At 37.6% G+C, this 19,188-nt stretch overlaps 4 protein-coding genes across 5 annotated transcripts; 3 read left to right on the top strand and 1 right to left on the bottom strand.

Annotated features, from left to right (window-relative positions):
* Nucleotides 1-1,829: 1,829 nt before the first annotated feature.
* Nucleotides 1,830-8,086, top strand: LOC122060199 (sm-like protein LSM4). 2 transcript variants are annotated; one of them, XM_042623394.1, is made up of 8 exons: nucleotides 1,830-1,972; nucleotides 2,235-2,282; nucleotides 2,403-2,444; nucleotides 2,542-2,640; nucleotides 2,752-2,829; nucleotides 6,451-6,490; nucleotides 7,272-7,430; nucleotides 7,714-8,086. In XM_042623394.1, exons 2-8 carry the CDS (start codon nucleotides 2,280-2,282, stop codon nucleotides 7,734-7,736), a joined length of 444 nt encoding a protein of 147 aa, XP_042479328.1. In that variant the 5' UTR covers nucleotides 1,830-1,972; nucleotides 2,235-2,279; the 3' UTR covers nucleotides 7,737-8,086. The 2 variants fall into 2 exon arrangements, with proteins under 2 accessions (XP_042479328.1, XP_042479329.1); XM_042623395.1 differs by lacking the exon at nucleotides 1,830-1,972 and adding an exon at nucleotides 1,989-2,146.
* A 131-nt stretch (nucleotides 8,087-8,217) lies between these two features.
* On the top strand, nucleotides 8,218-12,536 carry LOC122060198 (cytochrome P450 81Q32-like). The gene is given in 3 exon segments (XM_042623393.1): nucleotides 8,218-8,363; nucleotides 10,079-12,382; nucleotides 12,384-12,536. Coding segments are annotated over 2 exon segments (621 nt in total). The 5' UTR covers nucleotides 8,218-8,363; nucleotides 10,079-11,834; the 3' UTR covers nucleotides 12,457-12,536.
* A 1,922-nt stretch (nucleotides 12,537-14,458) lies between these two features.
* On the top strand, nucleotides 14,459-16,259 carry LOC122060254 (cytochrome P450 81Q32-like). Its single transcript, XM_042623454.1, has 2 exons — nucleotides 14,459-15,349; nucleotides 15,451-16,259. Exons 1-2 carry the CDS (start codon nucleotides 14,459-14,461, stop codon nucleotides 16,075-16,077), a joined length of 1,518 nt encoding a protein of 505 aa, XP_042479388.1. The 3' UTR covers nucleotides 16,078-16,259.
* A 710-nt stretch (nucleotides 16,260-16,969) lies between these two features.
* On the bottom strand, nucleotides 16,970-18,160 carry LOC122058605 (putative disease resistance protein At1g50180). Its single transcript, XM_042621235.1, has one exon. The coding sequence runs from the start codon at nucleotides 17,964-17,966 to the stop codon at nucleotides 17,208-17,210; it is 759 nt and encodes a 252-aa protein (XP_042477169.1). The 5' UTR covers nucleotides 17,967-18,160; the 3' UTR covers nucleotides 16,970-17,207.
* Nucleotides 18,161-19,188: the final 1,028 nt, after the last annotated feature.

Raw genomic sequence — 19,188 nt, 5'->3', positions numbered from 1 at the left:
CCGTGCCTTGCTTCCTGCAGTCTCTTCTCTTTATGTCGAGAGATTATAGGGAGAAATTACGTGACAGTAACAGAAAGTTCGGAGAATAAAGAAGGTGTTTTTACTACCTTAATTAAGGCGATATTTAGTCAGTAAAACAAATTAAGTTGCTGTGTCTGTTAGGATTACTAAAGGGGACACTCCTTGAAATTGAAACTGATCCAAAGGAGAAAGGACCAGCGATTGGTTTGGACGGATCAAACCAAATCCTTGGCTTAATGGCAAAGCCAAGTCAGCCTTAAATTGGATAATAATTGAAATTTATTTATTTTTCCTTATTAAAAATAATAAATACCATCTCCATTTATTTATTAGTTCATCATTATATAATGAATCTTTTATACTAATTTAATATCATTTTTATACTCATTTAAAAGGGGAAAAAAAGAAAAAAAACGTTACATGATAGCATATACTTGCACAAAGACATTGTAAAGGCAAAAAATTTAAATTACACTGTCCTGCGTTGAAGATGCTTGTGCATATCCTCCTATTGGCCGTAGGCATTGGTGTGTAGCATTCTCTTGCTCCATTTACAATTAATTATTTTGTTTTTAACATTTTATTTTGAAGCTAAATGTTATCCTTGTTTGAGCAATTGGTGATAACATTGATCATTATAATCCTCTTTGAAATACACTCTATAACTCAACATGTACTTTTACTTTTTATTTAAAGATTCAATCAAAGTTGTTCCAAAGTTTTCTATTTTATTGTTTTTATTTTTTGAGGGGGATGGGTGGATTTCATGTTTGGAAGACCTAGAGAGGGTTCTCCAAGTGGGCATTGGTTCTCTCACTTGACATGTTAGTAAGGTTGTAATTTTGGGGACTGATTGACCCTAGGGTCTTTTTGTCACATGTCAAGTTTCATCTCGACTTGGCCAAAGAGCAATTTGAAGTTTAAAAAAATAAAAGCATAAATAAATAAAAAAAACAAAATAGGGATACATGGGGTGTTTGATAAAATTTGCATCTAAAATTTGACATGTGACCCGTCAAGAGCTTTTCCTTGAAATCCAACAACTAGAATTGCAAGGTCACCCTTCCAAGTGGGAGAAATTACTTGGCCTGCTTAGAAAAATTATCAAAGTGGATCAATGTAGAAAATTCTTTTGCCTTTTTTTGTGTAATTCATTTATCAATGTGTTCGATTTTATTTGTGTTCCTTTGTTGGGTCGTTAGTCACTACTAGCACTATTAGTTTTAAGAAAAGCATTATAAAAAGGGAAAATTGCATGATTACCCATTTTTGGGTTTCCCTTTACAAAATTACCCACAAAAATTTTTGGTTAACAAAAATACCTAAAATTAGGTTTGGGTTTACAAAACTACCCAAAATAGTGATTCTTCATCTTCCACATATAATCATGTATTTTTTTATTACTAAAACTTTGAGTGGGTAGTTTTGTAAACCCAAATTCAATTTTGGGTATTTTTGTTAACTTAAACTTTAAGTGGGTAATTTTGTAAAGAGAAGCCTAATTTTGGGTATTTTTGTTAACTGAAACTTTTGATGCATAATTTTGTAAAGAGAAACCCAAAAACGAGTAATCATGTAATTTTTCCTTATAAAAAACATGCCCAGGGCACAAGGCTTCTGCCACTGAACCAGGATGGGTTATAAGGAGGATCATAAGGTACATGGAGAGGCTGTTTCTTGATCCAAACACGTGATCACTGGATCATAATGGAGCAATTTTACGGTTGTTATGGAACTGCCTTTATAGAACTGGGCCGGGATTCGGGCGAGTCCCCGATGAATGGGCTGACTAAACCAAACGAAGCCCGGAAACTTTTATTTAGGGGGCGTGGGGGTGGTTCGAGTTATGTTGCACTTGCGCACCTGCTTACCTGCCGCTTCGGACGCGTTTTGAAAAGAAAAACCCGCTCGCTTGATAGTTGATAGCTTCACTGAAGAAACTTCACGAGAGGTATCGTGTTAATTCTTTCTTTCCAGTTCTGCTCTGTTTTCGTGCTTGATTTTCGATTCATTTGCTGTGGACATCTAGGATTCTTACATCCAATTTTTCTGTTATCAAGTCGTAGTCAAGGCGAAGATCTTTTTGCTTCCTAAACCTTCATGAGAATCTAGGGTTTATCGTAATGTAGGGTTCATATTCCAATTGTTTGCTGCAGTGTTTGATATTTGAAGATTTAGAAAGTGAAATAATTTTGCAACTCTTTGATTTGCAGCTTGCGGATTCTTATCGGTGGTTTTGTCTTTTACTGTTCCAGAAGATGGTTCGTTTCTTATTTATATAGTTGTCGAGTTGTCTTGTCGTACCTGTGTTTCTAAATTCTTTTTCCATGGGAGAGGGTTGTGTTTTGGATTTTTGACTGAAGCAGTTTCTGTTGTTGCAGCTGCCTCTTTCTCTACTGAAGACATCACAAGGTCATCCTATGGTAAGAATTTCCATTTCTCTACTGAAAGGGGCATTGGGAGGCTGTTTGTTTCTAGGCTTATTATTTTCTGTATTTTGTTGTTCTTTTGTTGTGTTAGTTGGTAGAACTGAAGAATGGGGAGACCTACAATGGGCATCTAGTGAATTGTGACACTTGGATGAACATTCATCTCCGTGAAGTCATCTGTACCTCAAAAGTAAATGGATATTCTTTTTATTTCTTTTTCTTTAATCTATTTATTAGTTTTAATCAAGACTGCTGCACTCTTTAATCTGTGGTTGCATCTAAGAATGGAATTTCTCTGTAGGATGGAGACAGGTTTTGGCGAATGCCAGAATGTTACATACGGGGGAATACAATTAAGTATCTTCGTGTACCAGATGAGGTATGAAACAGAATATATAGCCACATAATGTTTTGGAAGCATTGTCCAAATATTTAATCAGATAATAGGACTGAATGTAATAATACTTAAAATTTCATTTCCTTATCTTTGACTGTTCTTACTGTATCTGTGGAGGCCTTTTTATTAGAAAATTGTTTCAAACATGAACCATTTTCTACATTGGCTTATTCGAGGGGCCTATGTTTTCCGTTGCTATAATGAATGTTGACAGAATCTAATCATAGTTGCTGTCTTTTTCACAAAGTCTTCTTCTCTACTGTTGCCCCTAGATCGCCTACCTCTTCACTCTAGTTGACCATCACCTCATTCAGGTTTTCTTTTGAATGTTTTGAGAAATCAGATCTTTCTCAGACTTATATACTATAATATCTAATATTTGAGGAAGCCTTTGATAACATCATACATTCAGTGTGGTAATAGAAATAACATTAAGGTACAACTCAAATCAGCCTTATCCCTACTGAATGGGGTCGGCTATGTAAATCCTTTTTCTCCATCCAGCTCTATTCAAAGCCATACTTGTTACTAGTCCTAAGTTATGCGTGTCTTTGCTCACCTCTACTCCTTGAGTCATTTAAGGCCTCCTCCCCTGAATATTTTAACTCCTTGAATCTGAAACAAGTCACCTTTCCATATTGGAGCATTCAGAGGCCTCCGTTGCACATTCCCATGTCATCTTAAACAATTTTTTCGCAATTTATCATGTATAAGAACTACTCCTAAATTAGCTCAATTTTTTTCATTCTTTATTTTATCTTTTCTAACTTGACTACTTATCCATCTCAACATCCTCATTTTATTTGTTTCTTCACTGCCAAACATTCAGCTCCATGCATCATTGCTGGTTGTATAACAATGAGGAATAAAAATAGCGATGAAATGATTTAGAGAAGGTAAAAAACTGTTATCATTTTATAGATAGGCTCAAGCTGTTATCTGCCACTGGCTAACTCTTCGGTTTTGCATGGAATTTCAGCTACTGGATTGTGCCTATGATTTTGTGGCTTGATATCCAAAGGGATATCACTGACTCTAAATTAACTGTTTATACAATAGATTGGATTGGTGGGGGCTTCACAGATAAATTGATAGATAGAATCTCTAAACCAATGTTCAAGTGGATAGATTGCTAGAATTTCTCAACCAAGGTTGAGAGAATGCCATGGTGTGGAGTTTGAAGAAAAAGTGACAACTAATTATAACCAAACATTTCAATGGTGTGCTAAATTTTCCAATAGAATAATCAGCTATGAGCATCATCTGTTCCAATAGTGGTCCAGATTCTGGAGCTGAATATTAGCAGTTTCAGACTTCCTGTTTTATTTCAGTATATGGAGCCATCATTTTTATCTCTCTTCTAGTATATCTCCCTTTTGATATTGTTTTGGGTGCTGCGGGGGGTGGGAGTTTTGGGTTGCCCCTCTGTATCATATTCTTAATTTTTAGAAAGTTCTGGTTCCTTTCCATCACTTTTTAAGGCTAATTTCTTGAAATAAAAATTTATTTGCTTTGCATGACGCTATGCTATTTGAAGTGCTGTTCAGTTGCCTTTACCAAGAGACCACTTTTTTCATGAATTCAAGTTGTTTTAGAGGAGTTTTGGGTAAAATATTGATTGTCATAGACTTACATATGAATCTGTTGGTGCATCTGTATTGGTGATTGTATCATGCTGTTACGTGATGAGATACTTGGACTGCTTACTTCTTTGTTGCTCTTCTTCCCCTCTGAACCTCATCTAATTACTTTCTGTAGGTCACTTCCCCTTTGAAGCATTTGGTTATCACTGGTTGGTTGTCCTATTTGGAAAATTGGACGTTCACTTATTCTAGTGACCCTTTTGGCTTGCAGCTTATTACTGTACATCTTATTGATAGCATTAGTTGATAAACAAGGACTAGAATTCTCCTATCTTCTTCCTTTAGTTTGAAGATCATTTCTGATAACTATTGTTCTCCTGCTTGGAGTCTGTTTACTTGATCTCTGTCTTTTTTGCACAAAGTTTCTTTCATTTTTGGATTTCAATGCCAAAGATGAACATGGCTGGAGAAATTCGATAAATATATATTTATAACTTCGCCATCAAAGATACAAGTAAGCAATAAACTGGTGGCATGGTGGAAAATGATAAATATTATTTACTGTTATTTGTGGTGGGCACATGACCTTTTTCCCACTTCTTTGTCTGATATTCTGTATATTAAATTACTTGCTTTATGTTTGTAAGCTTTATAGACAGATTTAAATGTCTGGTGTCTTTTTTGTTTTTTGAGAAAAATGTCTGGTGTCTTTAAATTATTTCATCAATACTTTGCCCAAAATTTCCAAGTCTTCAGTCTGGTCCTATTTATACAAGTATTTCCATTTCCACAATTTTCGTCTTGTACCCAAGGATTAAAGTATCGGTATCGGTCGCCGTATCGGTCAGCCAAAATTAAGATACGTATCGGAGGGTATCGTATCGTATCGGAGATACGCTAAGATACGCACATAAATGGATAGGAAACACTTTTTTATACACTTTTGCATAAAAAAATAGTTAAAAAAAGTTATATATAACATGTATTATGCATAAACAGTAAATTGAGAGTATCGCACTAAGAATCCAAGGTTTGTAGTTGTCCCATAAATGTAAAATCCTTGTTCCCAACCTTGATTTCCACTTTAGTTAGAGAGAAAAATGGTTGGCAGCAACTTTGGAACAAAAACACCTCAAAAAATTGTGTTTTTCTAAAAAATTACCCATTTTGGCCATTTTATGACCGTATCGGTACGTATCGGTCGATACACACTGATACACACCGATACGTACCGATACATACTGAAACGTACATTTCACTTCAATTTTGAATTTTCCATAGAGTATCGGTACGTATCAGTGAGTATCGGTGCGTATCAGTATGTGTCGTAAGATACGTATCGATACAAAAGGGTTTTAAAAACCAAAACCATACGTGTACCATACTTTTTCTTTTAAGATATGTTTTATCATTTAATATATAAGAAGAAGTGTTTACTACTCCTAAGCTGTCCTCAATGCCTTGGACTATGCTTTGTGCAGTTTATGTCTGAAGTCAATACACCAGTTCCACTCATGGGCTCCTGCCACTTTGCCAGGCAACTGAATTTCTGTATGCTTCTTAAGGAATTGATGTATTTCCTGTTGAATGTATTGCAGCAATGTCCAGACAATTTTAGAGTTCTATGTGTCTGCCATGGGGCTTACAAAGGAAAACAGATATTATATAGAAGTACAAAGTCCTGTTTTAGTCTTATATGATTTTTTATTTATTGATAATTTTAGTGCTTCAATGATGGTTGATAGCAGAGTGTATGCTAAAAAAAATAAAAAATAATGCTTCTTTTCTTTGTTGGTTCTACTCCTTGACTCTCACTGTAAAAACTTTTCTTGGTTATACTTGTTATTTGCCTTTGTGAATCCTGGCACCTATGGAAAATATACATTCTTTGGTCTTCTTCGAGAGTCATATCCTAAAGTCTTCAGGTTTTGGCCTGTAGTTATTTTAATGATTGCAATTCTTTTTCTTCCTAAGGGGGTATCTTTTGACTTATGATGAATGTATCTATTTTGACTTCCAGGTGATTGATAAAGTTCAGGAAGAAACCAAGAGCCGAGCAGGTATGTACTGTTTTGGTTTTTATGAATTTAACAGATCAATTTTTTGGGGGTTGATATTTTAATGGTAGCGGCTGCGGTTATTAGTATCTTGATTTTTGTATGCCAAGAGAAACCATTTCTATACTATTTTGCCAAACTTCTTCTGAACGAAAGAACATTTTTGCACCTGATTTATGCTGAAATAAATTTCAGTTGGGCCTATTGATCCTTATCTTAGATCAGGGGAATTATTGACTTAATGTTCACATCTAATTATTTTCATAGAACAAGAAATGGTTGTAATTCTGGTAACTCTCTAGGTTTCATCAAAATCAGGAATCAAACTGGGAAAACCAGTTAAGAGGGAATGAAATTTCCATCTCCATGCATGAAATGATAAATATACTCTGAAAAGCTACGGTTGGAAATTTTTTCAGAAAAAGCTGCTAAGTTGTCAGCTTTTTCTCAATCCTGTCCGTCTTGTGTTGCTTGTAGGCATCGAAAAGTTGAAATGTTCATTTCCTGTGAGTCATGCTTTCAGAATTCAAGTATATGCCATTTTTGACTTATGTCTTTTACAAGCACATTTTTTTTTAAACTATGCATATGTGGAAGCTATATAGGTATTGCTTTTCCTGTCACTCCTATGGTGGTGTTGGATTAAAGTTGTTCGATAAGTTTTTAATTTTCTTTCAACTCACATCCCACCACACCTTTGAGAATATGGTGAACTATGGTTATTATATCTGTATAAATGGAAATCTTATGGTGGTTTTGTCTATTTGTTCAATGATTTCTTCAGACAGGAAGCCCCCCGGAGTAGGCCGTGGAAGGGGAAGAGGTAGGGAGGATGGTGTTGGTGGGAGGCCAGTAAAAGGCATGGGGCGTAGCCAAGATGATGGAGGTGCTAGAGGAGGTCGGGGCAGGGGTGGAAGTGGTGGAAGGAGTGGTGCTAACAGAGGTACAGTTTCTTCTCCTTTTTATACATTATATCAGAAACATGGATTGCTGTGGCCTTTCCTCGTGGAAACTATATACTGACTTATACCTTAAAAGAGACAAATACCACTAGTTTATAGTCTTTATCAATTTTAGCTAGGATGCATTGCTCAATGCTATCTTCTGCTTGGGGATTGTCTGTGGACAGTTGAAAGCTTGTCAATTTCTATCCAACTAAGGAGGGGTGCCGGTCTTTTTCCTTTCATAGTTGTGCAGATGTCTGATCTATCCACTTTTTGTAACAGGTGGAGGTCGTGGTCGTGGCTGATACCGAGGAAAATTTTAATAGCTAAAAAGTTTGGCGTCTATAAAGGTGATCTGCTCCTTGCATACAAACAATTAACAAAAAATTAGTGGATGTTGGAGTTGGTTGAGAAGAAACACTTTTTACAGGTCTAGATTAGCATTTGAAGGTGAGAAAGGGGAAAAAAGGAAAGGTTAAACTTGTTCCCGTGTTGGCTATTTCAGTTTTCTTTCCATGTTTTCAAGATGGTGAGATTGTATGGTAGCTAAAATCTTAAGAGTTGACTGTTTCTTACTTCCTTATCTTTCCTTGTACAGTTCAGTTTGTTTTTCAATTTTATAATGATAAATGCTCTTTGAGGGTTGTTTTAAGAATTTGTTTTGTTTTGTTTTATTTTCCCCATAAATTCTTTGATGTGGATGGATTCACCCATCTTCTAACCATTCTGTCCACTAGTTATGGCAACCAAGTTATTTGATTTTTGAAATCAAACCATGGATTAATTGTGGCCCTTTTTAACTATGCATCCCTGATTCCCTGTTACTATGTAGAACCTGCAGTGCAGTTACAACATGGCCTCTCTGCTCACCTTTTCTATATTAGAGATGTAGATCTCCATATGTCGAAACCGACTTCTCATCTGATTGATAGGTAAGTAGCAGTTATTTATACAAGCGGATTTACAAATTACAAAAGATTGGTTGATAAGGCATTCGAAGGCCTCAGTTCTTCCTGATGTTTCTGAGTAAAGTTTCCATAGGTGATCTGCACCAACATACTATCCCCACCTTTTTTTTTAATTTTTTTTTTATTTTATTGCCGAGTCCTCTTTCTTTCCTCATTGAGAACTTATCATTTAGAACCATGCTTGCCACTAGAGTCTAGGATTCATGATGACATTTTATTTTTTGGTAATAGGAGGGTTCATGATGGCATTGCTTGGAGTAGATGTATGGTAGATTTCTTGCCTCCTTACTTTTATGAAAGTAGAGTTGATTGATTACCTTATTTCAAAAAAGAGTTTTTATTTATTTATTTTGAGGGGTAAACCCATGTAAATTATCTTCAAGACCCAAACTTCCTCATAATTCCTTAGATCACTAGTTTCAGAGCTAGCTCCATGATCCATGGAGGTAGAGATGTTACCTTTCTGTTTCTTTCTACTCTTCCTACCTTTGTTTTTCATCTCAAAACACCTCCTCCCGAAAACAAAGAACCTTCAAGCTCTGGCCCTCTCTGCTTACCCATAATCGGCCATCTCTACCTCTTCAAGAAGCCACTCCCCCGCACCTTAGTCCAAAACTCCGGTCATTATGGTCCAATCCTACTACTCCACTTTGGTTCACGCCGTGTTCTCCTTATCTCTTCGCCATCCTTAGCCTAAGGGTGCTTCACAACCAATGACATCACCTTCGCCAACCGCCTTCGCCTCCTCGACCCATGATTTCCTACTAAAAAAATTAGACCCATGATTCACGAATCACGAGGCCACCTCAACTTATCTAATGACAACATTACAAAACTTATCTAATGACAACATTACAAAATAGTCTACAAATACATGTTAGTGAGAAATTAAGAATACTGTCATATTACGTAGTGTATGTCAGTGCTTTTTCATGTCTATCTTTCCTCTCGTCCCCTCCTATGAAATGACATATGTCGTCTCCTACCATAGGAGGAGAGAGAGAGAAAGAGACGCATGGAGTCACAAACAACTTGGCAACAATATTGGGACTGAGCCTTTTCACTTTAAATAGTGGGCGAGTCTTCGAGAGTCAGACTCTTAACTAAATTGATTTATTTTTTTTTTTTACTTGACTTGGTGAATCAATTGAAATTCATCTAAACCATACGGCAAAATTTTTTTTGTTATTCAAAATTTTGGAGTCATGCAAATTGGCTTGTAATTTCATTCATTTTTTTTCCAGACAAAAAATTCTTTAGGCAGCACAATTGGGGATGCTTTCTTTTGTTCAACATGGAAGGATGATGTGACATTTTCAACTGTTGGATAGAGAAGTTATAGTTTGAATTGGCCATATGTAATATTTCATAGGCCAATTCAATTAAATTCTCTCCTATGTTTGGCACACATCTTTGAATTAGTGTTCATGTTTTTTACGAGGGTTTTTAACATTTTATATGCCTACATAGTTAATCTATTAAGAATAAAACTTGATATGTTAGTAAAAGACTTATGGGTCTATTAAAATTTTGGGCACCCTCTGAGCTAACATGTGGTAAATATTTTACTCGAGAAAAATCCCTTAGTAGTGAGCTGCACAAGAGACCTCTTTTTTCGTAACCCATGAGCTTTGAAAATTTAATGGTTTATCTAATAATGTGTACTGACACTTCTCCAGGGACCATGGAATGGGCAATGTCACTATTGTTGGACCAACCAAAAGTCCTCAAAAAGGTCCAAGCTGAGATCGATGCTAATGTAGGAATAAACCGAACTGTGCAACGCTTGTCATGCAAGGAGTATCAAATCCCATGAAGATCTCAAGGACTAGTACTTGAAGTAGAAGGGGGTGGGGAAAAGAAAGGGATAGATGGGATTGTTGGAATGGAGGGGATATTTGGGATGGAAGGGATGGTGGGCACTGTAACAGAGGGCAATGGTGGCAATGTGCCCTTAGGAATAGAAGGGATTGTCGGTATGGTAGGGCTGGTCGGTATTCCGGCAGGTAGCGGCGGCAACGTTGCCTTAGGCAATGGTGGCACTTGGGTGGTTGGCAAGGGTGGTGGCAATGTTGGTTTTGGGATTGAGGGAATGGTTGGTAAAGCTGGTGTAGGAGGTATGGCTTGAAGTAGATTGCGAGCAGCGAGGGTGATGTCAATGTTTTGAAGTGAAAGTACTGTGACCACAAAACTGAAGAAAGTCTTGGAAGCCATGGCTGTAAGGAAACAAGGCCTTGGAGAAGATCTTACAAAGAGGAGACTAGTACTTGATTGAATGAAGAAGAGCAGCAAAGCTGGATGGATATATATAGAGGGAAAGTGGGGCCAGAATTTTGGATTTAGTCCCTAAAATAGGTGTGGGTTGGTGGGGTTTGAATTCCATGGGTCGCTTGGAAATGGTGTGAGGTTGTTAGATTATTGTCATTGTTAGCTTACCTCTCCTCACCTACAATAAAGAGCAAGTATTCCAACAGGAATTATAAATTGGGAAAGAATGTAGTTGTAGTGGCAATAATGATAACAATTATTTTTATCAATATTATCCACCCATCTCATAAAATATGTATTTGTTAACTATTGTTTCATCTAAAAACTCAAACGGTTAGGGAATGACAACATCAATATATACATCAACACAGGTCAATGGCCTCTCTCCAACTGGACCTATTCTTCTGATCTTTATGTTTTTTTTTTTTTTTTTTTGTACTAAACTCGACATTGGCAGCCAGATAGAGACCCACAAGAGGCCAGCGAGGTGACCCACTGATCTGTCAATACCAATTAAAAAAAAAAAATGAAAGAAAAACCTCGTCAGAAAATACACTCGACAAAAAGAGGGGGCTCACCTTCGGCATTGTCCTTATTTGAACCCCTCAATATTCGTCAATTAGGAAAATCTAATCTAGGCTGAGAATTTGCATATGTAGCTAACACTCGCATGATGTGTCTGGGAAGATCAGCCATATCTGTCAAAATTCCTCTCTCAACACATCTTGGCTTAATATATAGTCTATCAAGTAAGGAAGACATGATCTATTATTGGTGAAGCCTGATCTTAGTTTCAATCACGAACTACCGATGATTTTCTCCAATAATGAGAGTGGGAGGCCTTCGACTGATTTTTTTTGGAGTCATTTATATTTAGGGTAATTTTGTGCTTTCAGGGATTAGGATTTCTCACAACACACTATATTTAAGGGATTATATCATAAGGAGATAGAGGGTTCGGTTATTGTAAATTTTTCATCAGAATAAGTAGAAGCTCTGATTATTGCTTAACAATGGAAGTAGCCCATCTTAGGTGAACCATCTAAATCAATGTGCTATATGTGTGTGAGTGATTTTCCTTCGTTTTTCTTTTGCAAATTGTTGTTCTGCTACGTTGTTAATTCATAACATAATGATCATTTGTGAGTCCTCACTGTGGTGCAGGTGATGTTAACAGCTGGGATCGATACTGCAGCAGGGACCCTGGAATGGGCGATGTCACTATTGTTGAACAATCCAGAAGTCCTCAAGAAGGCTCAAGCTGAGATCGACACCATTGTAGGACAAGAGAGACTAGTCAATGAATCAGATATTGCCAGGCTCCCATATCTTCATTGCATTATAAATGAAACCCTTCGGATGTATCATGTCGCCCCACTACTAGTACCTCATGAATCATCAGAGGAGTGCATTGTAGGAGGTTTTACTATCCCACGTGGCACGATGCTATTGGTTAATATGTGGGCAATCCAAAGAGATCCCAAGTTATGGGAAGAACCCACAAAGTTCAGGCCAGAGAGGATGGAGGGCATTGGAGGAGTAACTTCAGTAAGGGATGGGTACAAGTTAATGCCATTTGGGTCAGGTAGGAGGAGTTGCCCTGGGGAGGGTCTAGCCTTGCGTGTGGTTGGCTTGACATTGGGGTCATTGATTCAATGTTTTGAGTGGGAAAGGGTTGATGAAGAGCTGATCGACATGACTGAAGGCCCCGGACTCACCTAAAGCCAAGCCTTTGGAGGCTAACTGCAAGCCACGTCCAGCAATGTTGAGCTTCCTTTCTCAAATTTGATTCACTGTTATTTCGTTGTAGCTTGTCCCTTAGTGTCATTCAAGCATTGTAACCAAGTACATCATAAAATTTCTCTGTGATTTTATACATAAATAAATAAATTCTCTCATATTATTTGATAATATAGTTCAATATTCCTAGTTCAATTATGGATGGAAATCATGGAATCATGAGAGATGGGTCTACCTAATTTCATCTTGGCTACACAGAAAATAGATTTAATATGGGAGGAACCATTGTCATTCCTCTTCCTTTGGAGGGGGATTTAAAGCATGACCAACAGGTGTTGGGAAATCAATTCAAGGGCTAATTAGATTCAAATTAATCTTGCGGGGTCGTTGCCAATCTTGCCACTAGCGCTTGTATATCGAGTTGGTCTTTCCATTTCTTTCAAGAATTGTCATGGGTTTATATGTTTCCATTAAAAAATTAAAGTGGGAAGAAAATCAATTTAGTGGATCATAGACATTATACTGCTAACATCTCTCTCTCTCTCTCTCTCTCTCTAAGTTGGAGTGACTCAAAGATTTATTGAGCCAAGTAGACCCATGATTCACTATTCCACCTCAACTTGATAATTAAGTAGTTATCTTATGACATACATATCAAGGAAGAAAGAATGTTACTAGGCTGTGTATCATACATCAGCTCCTCAATCCCTGTGTCTACTATCCATCTTTCTTCCCCTCTTATAAAATGACATATAAACTCCCTATCATGGGAGAAAAGAAATAAACAGAATCACAAATGATCCAGCAGCAAGACTTAATTAGACCGAGTCTTTTCACTTTTAAACAATGGGCAGGAAAGAATCTAATTAACCATATTTTTTTTGCTCTCTTTCTGACTTCTTGAATGCTAAATCCCAGGGCTCACAATGCCCAAAGCTAAGCCAATTTTTATTTAAAATCTATTTTTTCATTGTTATCTCATTTCGGTTGATGCCAATCCGACATCAATAAAGACTAAAAGAATAATAAATATTGATAAATATCAATATTGCATTGATATCAGGAAGACATCAGGAAGGGACAAATTTACCATCTAGTGAGGAAGAGAAAGCACAGTTCTGAATCTTCTGCCCAACTTAAATCGGTTAAACTCTCGATGAACAAGAATTCAATACACATGCAATCTTGGTGGCCACGTTACCTGTTTAGTCTTCTATGGGTTCCACATATCCCCTTCAACGTTTGGACTTTGACTACTAAGGTCATAATTCACAGTAAACACCATAAACAAATAAATAAATAAATAATTCGATTTCCATCCCACATTTCAAAATAAATTTAGTTTGTAACAGTAGATTTAAAGAAAAAAAAATTGTAATGCAATTTAATCTGAGTAAATTTGAAGTTTCCTCGTCTTGTTTAAACCAAATCAGTCTTTACACGGCATGTAGGACGTTTTTTATTGGGTTGAGAAAGTCTAAAAATTTGACTTGTAGACAATAAAAGGATGCATTAAACGTTAAATCGTCTGATAACCTAAAATTTAAGATGGCATGAGAAATGCTAACCAAATCGGATATTCTTTAGTTTTAGTAAGAGAAGATTGTTTTCCTTCATTGCACGGTGAATAACCATACATTCAATAATACTACCTTACATTCAATAATACTACCACTGAATGTTCTTCTATACCTCATGGATACCTTTGAACTTATCGGTCTCCCTTGACCATGGTCAAGGAAAAATTGGTCAAGGGAAACTCGGTCTTCTTCCAAATAATAAATAAATTCTAAATTTTTTTAACAACTCAATATAAAATTATTATTTTATATTTTGAGGTCTGCATTCATGTGAAATGGGATTGGACAGTACAGCCGGATGGAGAGGATTCCTTAACTTTCTTTCTTTCTCCCCTACCCCAAGAAAAAAAAATTATATTTTTGTCCCTTAATAAAATTAACAATCTGATTGAATATATTATTTATTTGAGAACTTCGATCAAATAATATAAATATGAAGCCATGGTCTGTTTCTCTTCATGTCCATTAACAATGGAGATGTTATCATTCTATTACTTCCTATTATTTCTAGCTTTCTTCCTCCTCTCCAGACATCTCTTATTTTCAAAGAAAAAAAACCTTCCACCTAGTGGCCATCTCTGCTTGCCCATAATAGGCCATCTATATCTACTCAAGAAGCCACTCCACCGCACCTTAGCCCGCGTCTCAGCCCAATACGGCCCCATCTTACTCCTTAAATTTGGTTCACGCCGTATCCTCCATGTCTCTTCCCCTGCTGCAGCTGAGGAATGCTTCACAACCAATGACATCGTCTTCGCCAACCGCCCTCACTTTCTCCTTGGGAAATACATGGCTTTCAATCACACCACCCTCACTGTTGCTCCCTATGGCCAACATTGGCGCAACCTCAGGCGCCTCACCACTCTTGAGATCTTCTCCACTTCTCGTCTCGAAATGTTCTCCACCATACGCACCAACGAGGTACGCTCTTTGTTGCGGCGGATTCTCATCGTTGCCGGAAACTCTTCTAAGATGGTAGAAATGAAGTCCTTGCTCTTTGAGCTAACCCTCAATAATATGATGATGATGATTGCCGGAAAGCGGTACTATGGCGATGACTTGGGGGACTTGGATAAGGCAAGACAGTTCCATGAGCTCATAGAGGAATTTATTAAAGCAGCTGGGGCGTCAAACGTCGTAGATTTCTTGCCATTTTTGAGGTGGGTTGGCTTCAACGGTTTGGAAAAGAAGTTGGTGAGGTTGCAGGGAAAGAGAGACCAATTTATGCAGAAATTGATTGAAGAGCATCGGATGGCAAGAACTCAATCCAAGGATGAGAAGGTGTTGCTCGACGTTATGTTGTCTCTGCAAGAAACTGACCCAAATTACTATACCGATGAAATCATCATAGGCCTTATACAGGCAAGACCTCTCTATCTCTCTTTAACACATCTTGAATCAATAGTCTATCATGTTAGGATGATGTGGTCATGATTAATTTATGAGTCTTCACTGTGATGCAGGTGTTGATAACAGCTGGGAATGATTCCGCTGCAGGGACCATGGAATGGGTGATGTCACTATTGTTGAACCATCCAGAAGTTCTCAAGAAGGCACAAGCTGAGATCGATGCCATTGTAGGACAAGGTAGACTCCTCAATGAATCAGATTTGGCCAATCTCCCATATCTTCATTGCATCATAAATGAGACACTTCGGATGTACCCTGCCGGCCCACTGCTAGCGCCCCATGAATCATCAGAGGAGTGCATTGTAGGAGGTTTTACCATTCCACGTGGCACGATGCTATTGGTGAACATGTGGGCCATCCAAAATGATCCCAAGTTATGGGAAGAACCCACGAAGTTCATGCCAGAGAGGATGGAGGGCATTGGAGTAACCTCAGTTAGGGATGGGTACAAGTTAATGCCATTTGGGTCAGGTAGGAGGAGTTGCCCTGGGGAGGGTCTGGCCTTGCGCGTGGTTGGCTTGACATTGGGGTCATTGATTCAATGTTTTGAGTGGGAAAGGGTTGATGAAGAGCTGATCGACATGACTGAAGGCCCCGGACTCACCTTATCTAAAGCCAAGCCTTTGGAGGCTAAATGCAAGCCACGTCCAGCCATGTTGAGCTTCCTTTCTCAACTTTGATTCACTTTTATTTTATTGTCCCTTGTCCCTCAGTGTCATTCACCCTAGGTTTAGTATCATAAATCGATAAATTGTCATAGTTATTCAAGCATTGTAAACAAGTACATCATAAAGTGTCTTTGTTTTTTTACATGTAAATAAATAAACTCCCTCCTATTAATTGATAGGGAGAGGGGAAGGCACACGTCTCGCGTGCTATACATTATCGGGAGGCATCAATGAAAACGTGGGATGGGGCATCAGAAAGGATGGCCAAAGGTCATCTCACTCAAACTGTTAGGAATCTTAGTTTTCTTTCAGTTTAACAACTAATTATCTACGGCCCCAAGAGAACAAATCCTTCTTAAATTAAAGGAAATTTTCATTGTTTATTACTTGAGTATTACATGGAGCTATAATGCACTGAGATCACACATCCAGGAACCACCATCGATTCTGGTATGATGCAGTTTAGGCCAAGAGGTCGCCAAGCTCTCCAATAGGGACCAGAGAAAGATTAGAGATTAGAGAAAGGTCGCAATTTTCAAGGGTTGCTCAAATGGATGAAAAGTGCAAACTGAAGGGAAAGTATGGGAACTGTGTTGTGCTCATGGGAAGAATTGGAGATGAGCAAACTCCGTCTTTCTTGAAGACCCTATTCCTTTCTTTTTTTTTTCCTCACCAACAAACTCCTTTTCATTGTTCCCCATATTTTTTGTTATCCTCTTTGATTTTTTTTAACTAATTTTCATTGTGCAAATCAAAGTGAGATATTGATCGGGTGATCCCCCAATTTTTTGTTTTAACCTCTTTGTTTTTTGTTTTTTTTGGGGGGGGGGGGGGGAGGGGGAGGGGGAGTATGACATGCTAAAAGTTCGGCCTTGGAGAGAAAGACCTTCTTTGAGAAGAGTTCAAAACTCTCCTCATCACCCAGAAGTTGGAGTTCATATGGAGCAATTAATGGATCAGCATGTTTGGCTACTTCCACATTACGGGTGGTGAATAACACTCGCTGTTGCTTCCCCTCACCCTGATGAACTAGAAATGCCAACTTTAATCTATCCCAATCTTCTCTTTTCCATACATCATCGAATACGATCATGCATCGTTTTTCTTTCAAGTGACCTGAGAGAATTCTCACCAAATCTTCCTCATCTTTGGTTTCCAACTCTTTTTTTTGGGTGCATCATTAGTTGTGCTATGGCCCCAGAGAGAAGATCTTTTATTATGTATTTTTGAGAGACATAAACCCATGCACAAGAATCAAAAGTGTTCTTGACATCACTCCTATTATAAACTTTCTTAGCAAGAGTGGTCTTACCTAAACCACCCATACCCACTATGGAAACAACGAGAAGTTGCCGATCGGACTCTTCTTGCTTCAGAAGCGTCGCTAGTTTCTCAATATCTTTCTCAAAGCCAACAATGTCAACTTCCTCTTCCATGTTATCTCTCCTTCTCTTTCGTGCTAAGCAATCATCCAAACGAGTTGAAGTCTCTCCAGTTTCAAGAGTTTCAATCCCGTACTTGGATCTGTTAGCCGAAATCTCTCCAATCCTTCTTTTGATGTCCTCCACTTGATTTCCAAACTTGTGTAGAGTAAAAAGATATTTGCGAGAACCCATAAACCTCTTCACTATATTTCTTTGCCGTTGTCGCACGATTTGAAGCTTGTACAAATCAATGATATCCTCAGCATCGAAAGCTAAGTTTTTGACTTGGCTCACCCACAAGTTCACCCTCCGGTTGCTTCTGCTCTTTTCATCAGCATCTCTTAGGAAGGAGTTAATCCACTCAAGTTCATCGTGCAGAGACCGGATTTGCGTTTTCACTCCACCGAGGAAATTAGCTTCCTCTAATAACAGGGAACCCAATTTACATATAAGAGATGAGACAGCGCCCTCCGCCATTTTTAGCACTTTCTCTTAGCAGATCTTGCTTGATTGTTGTCCGAAGCAGGAAAGTTTTCTTCTTGTGCTTTCACATTCTAATCCTTTTTGAAATCTTATCTTCTCTCTCCATTGCTTGGTTCCAAACTCTCCAACAAGCATCATTGATTTTGGTGAGTGGATGAGGCTGCTAGTTGTGTAGTCCTTTTCTCTCTTCTGTACCCTTTTTTTTTTTTTTTTTTTTTTTAATTCTTACTTAATTTATTTAGAGCTTTCCTCTTGAGAGAAAGTAAAAGAAGTCGATTTCACAAATTATTTAACTCAGCCATGGAACTCAAAGTAAAGCTATAAAAAAATGAGAAATTATTAACATAAAGCTGAGATGATGGTAATGGCCCAACAACCGTGGACTCAACTATCATTATTATTTTTTTATTTTTAGATCAATAAAAAATTAAAATAAAATAATATCATAATAATATTGACATCTCTTCGAAGACTCCACAAGAAAACCATGCCTTTCTTGTCTGATATCTGAACAACAAAAAGCAACCGATTAAGTGAAGCTATTTCCATTATATGGAGCTATAATGCACTGAGATCACACATCCAGGAACCACCATCGATTCTGGTATGATGCAGTTTAGGCCAAGAGGTCGCCAAGCTCTCCAATAGGGACCAGAGAAAGATTAGAGATTAGAGAAAGGTTGCAATTTTCAAGGGTTGCTCACATGGATGAAAAGTGCAAACTGAAGGGAAAGTATGGGAACTGTGTTGCGCTCATGCGGAGAATTGGAGATGAGCTAACTCCGTCTTTCTTGAAGACCCTATTCCTTTCTTTCTTTTTTTCCTCACCAACTCTTTTTCATTGTTTCTCATATTTTTTTGTTATCCTCTTTGATTTTTTTAAACTAATTTTCATTGTGCAAATCAAAGTGAGATATTGATCGGGTGATCCCCCAATTTTTTGTTTTAACCTCTTTGTTTTTTGTTTTGGGGGGCGGGGGGGAGAATGACATGCTAAAACGACACTAGGAGATTGTATTAGTGAGGAAAAACAAGAATAATTTAGGCCTTGTGTCAAGTATGAAACTGAATAGAACTTATTGGAGGGCAAAGATTCATGTTGGTGATCATATTATATTGAGATAAAGTTGAGTTTTTTTTTTTTTTTTTTCGTAGGAAGATAAAGTTGTGTTGTTTATTATATCACATAATTATTATTAGGACCAAATTTTCCTGA

This window comes from Macadamia integrifolia, chromosome 13 (genome assembly GCF_013358625.1).
Source record: "Macadamia integrifolia cultivar HAES 741 chromosome 13, SCU_Mint_v3, whole genome shotgun sequence".
Lineage (NCBI taxonomy): Eukaryota > Viridiplantae > Streptophyta > Magnoliopsida > Proteales > Proteaceae > Macadamia > Macadamia integrifolia.
The sequence above is the reverse complement of the archived record's forward strand: the minus strand, read 5'-3'. Positions and strand labels throughout refer to the sequence as shown.

Bases quoted from the DNA above. Each gene is read 5' to 3' on its own strand.
- LOC122060199 (XM_042623394.1), top strand. The intron at 2,641-2,751 runs GTAAATGGATAT...ATTTCTCTGTAG, and splicing joins AAGTCATCTGTACCTCAAAA to GATGGAGACAGGTTTTGGCG. The intron at 2,830-6,450 runs GTATGAAACAGA...TTTGACTTCCAG, and splicing joins ATCTTCGTGTACCAGATGAG to GTGATTGATAAAGTTCAGGA.
- LOC122058605 (XM_042621235.1), bottom strand. From the start codon at position 17,966: ATGGCGGAGGGCGCTGTCTCATCTCTTATATGTAAATTGGGTTCCCTG.
- LOC122060254 (XM_042623454.1), top strand. From the start codon at position 14,459: ATGGAGATGTTATCATTCTATTACTTCCTATTATTTCTAGCTTTCTTC. The intron at 15,350-15,450 runs GCAAGACCTCTC...ACTGTGATGCAG, and splicing joins TCATCATAGGCCTTATACAG to GTGTTGATAACAGCTGGGAA.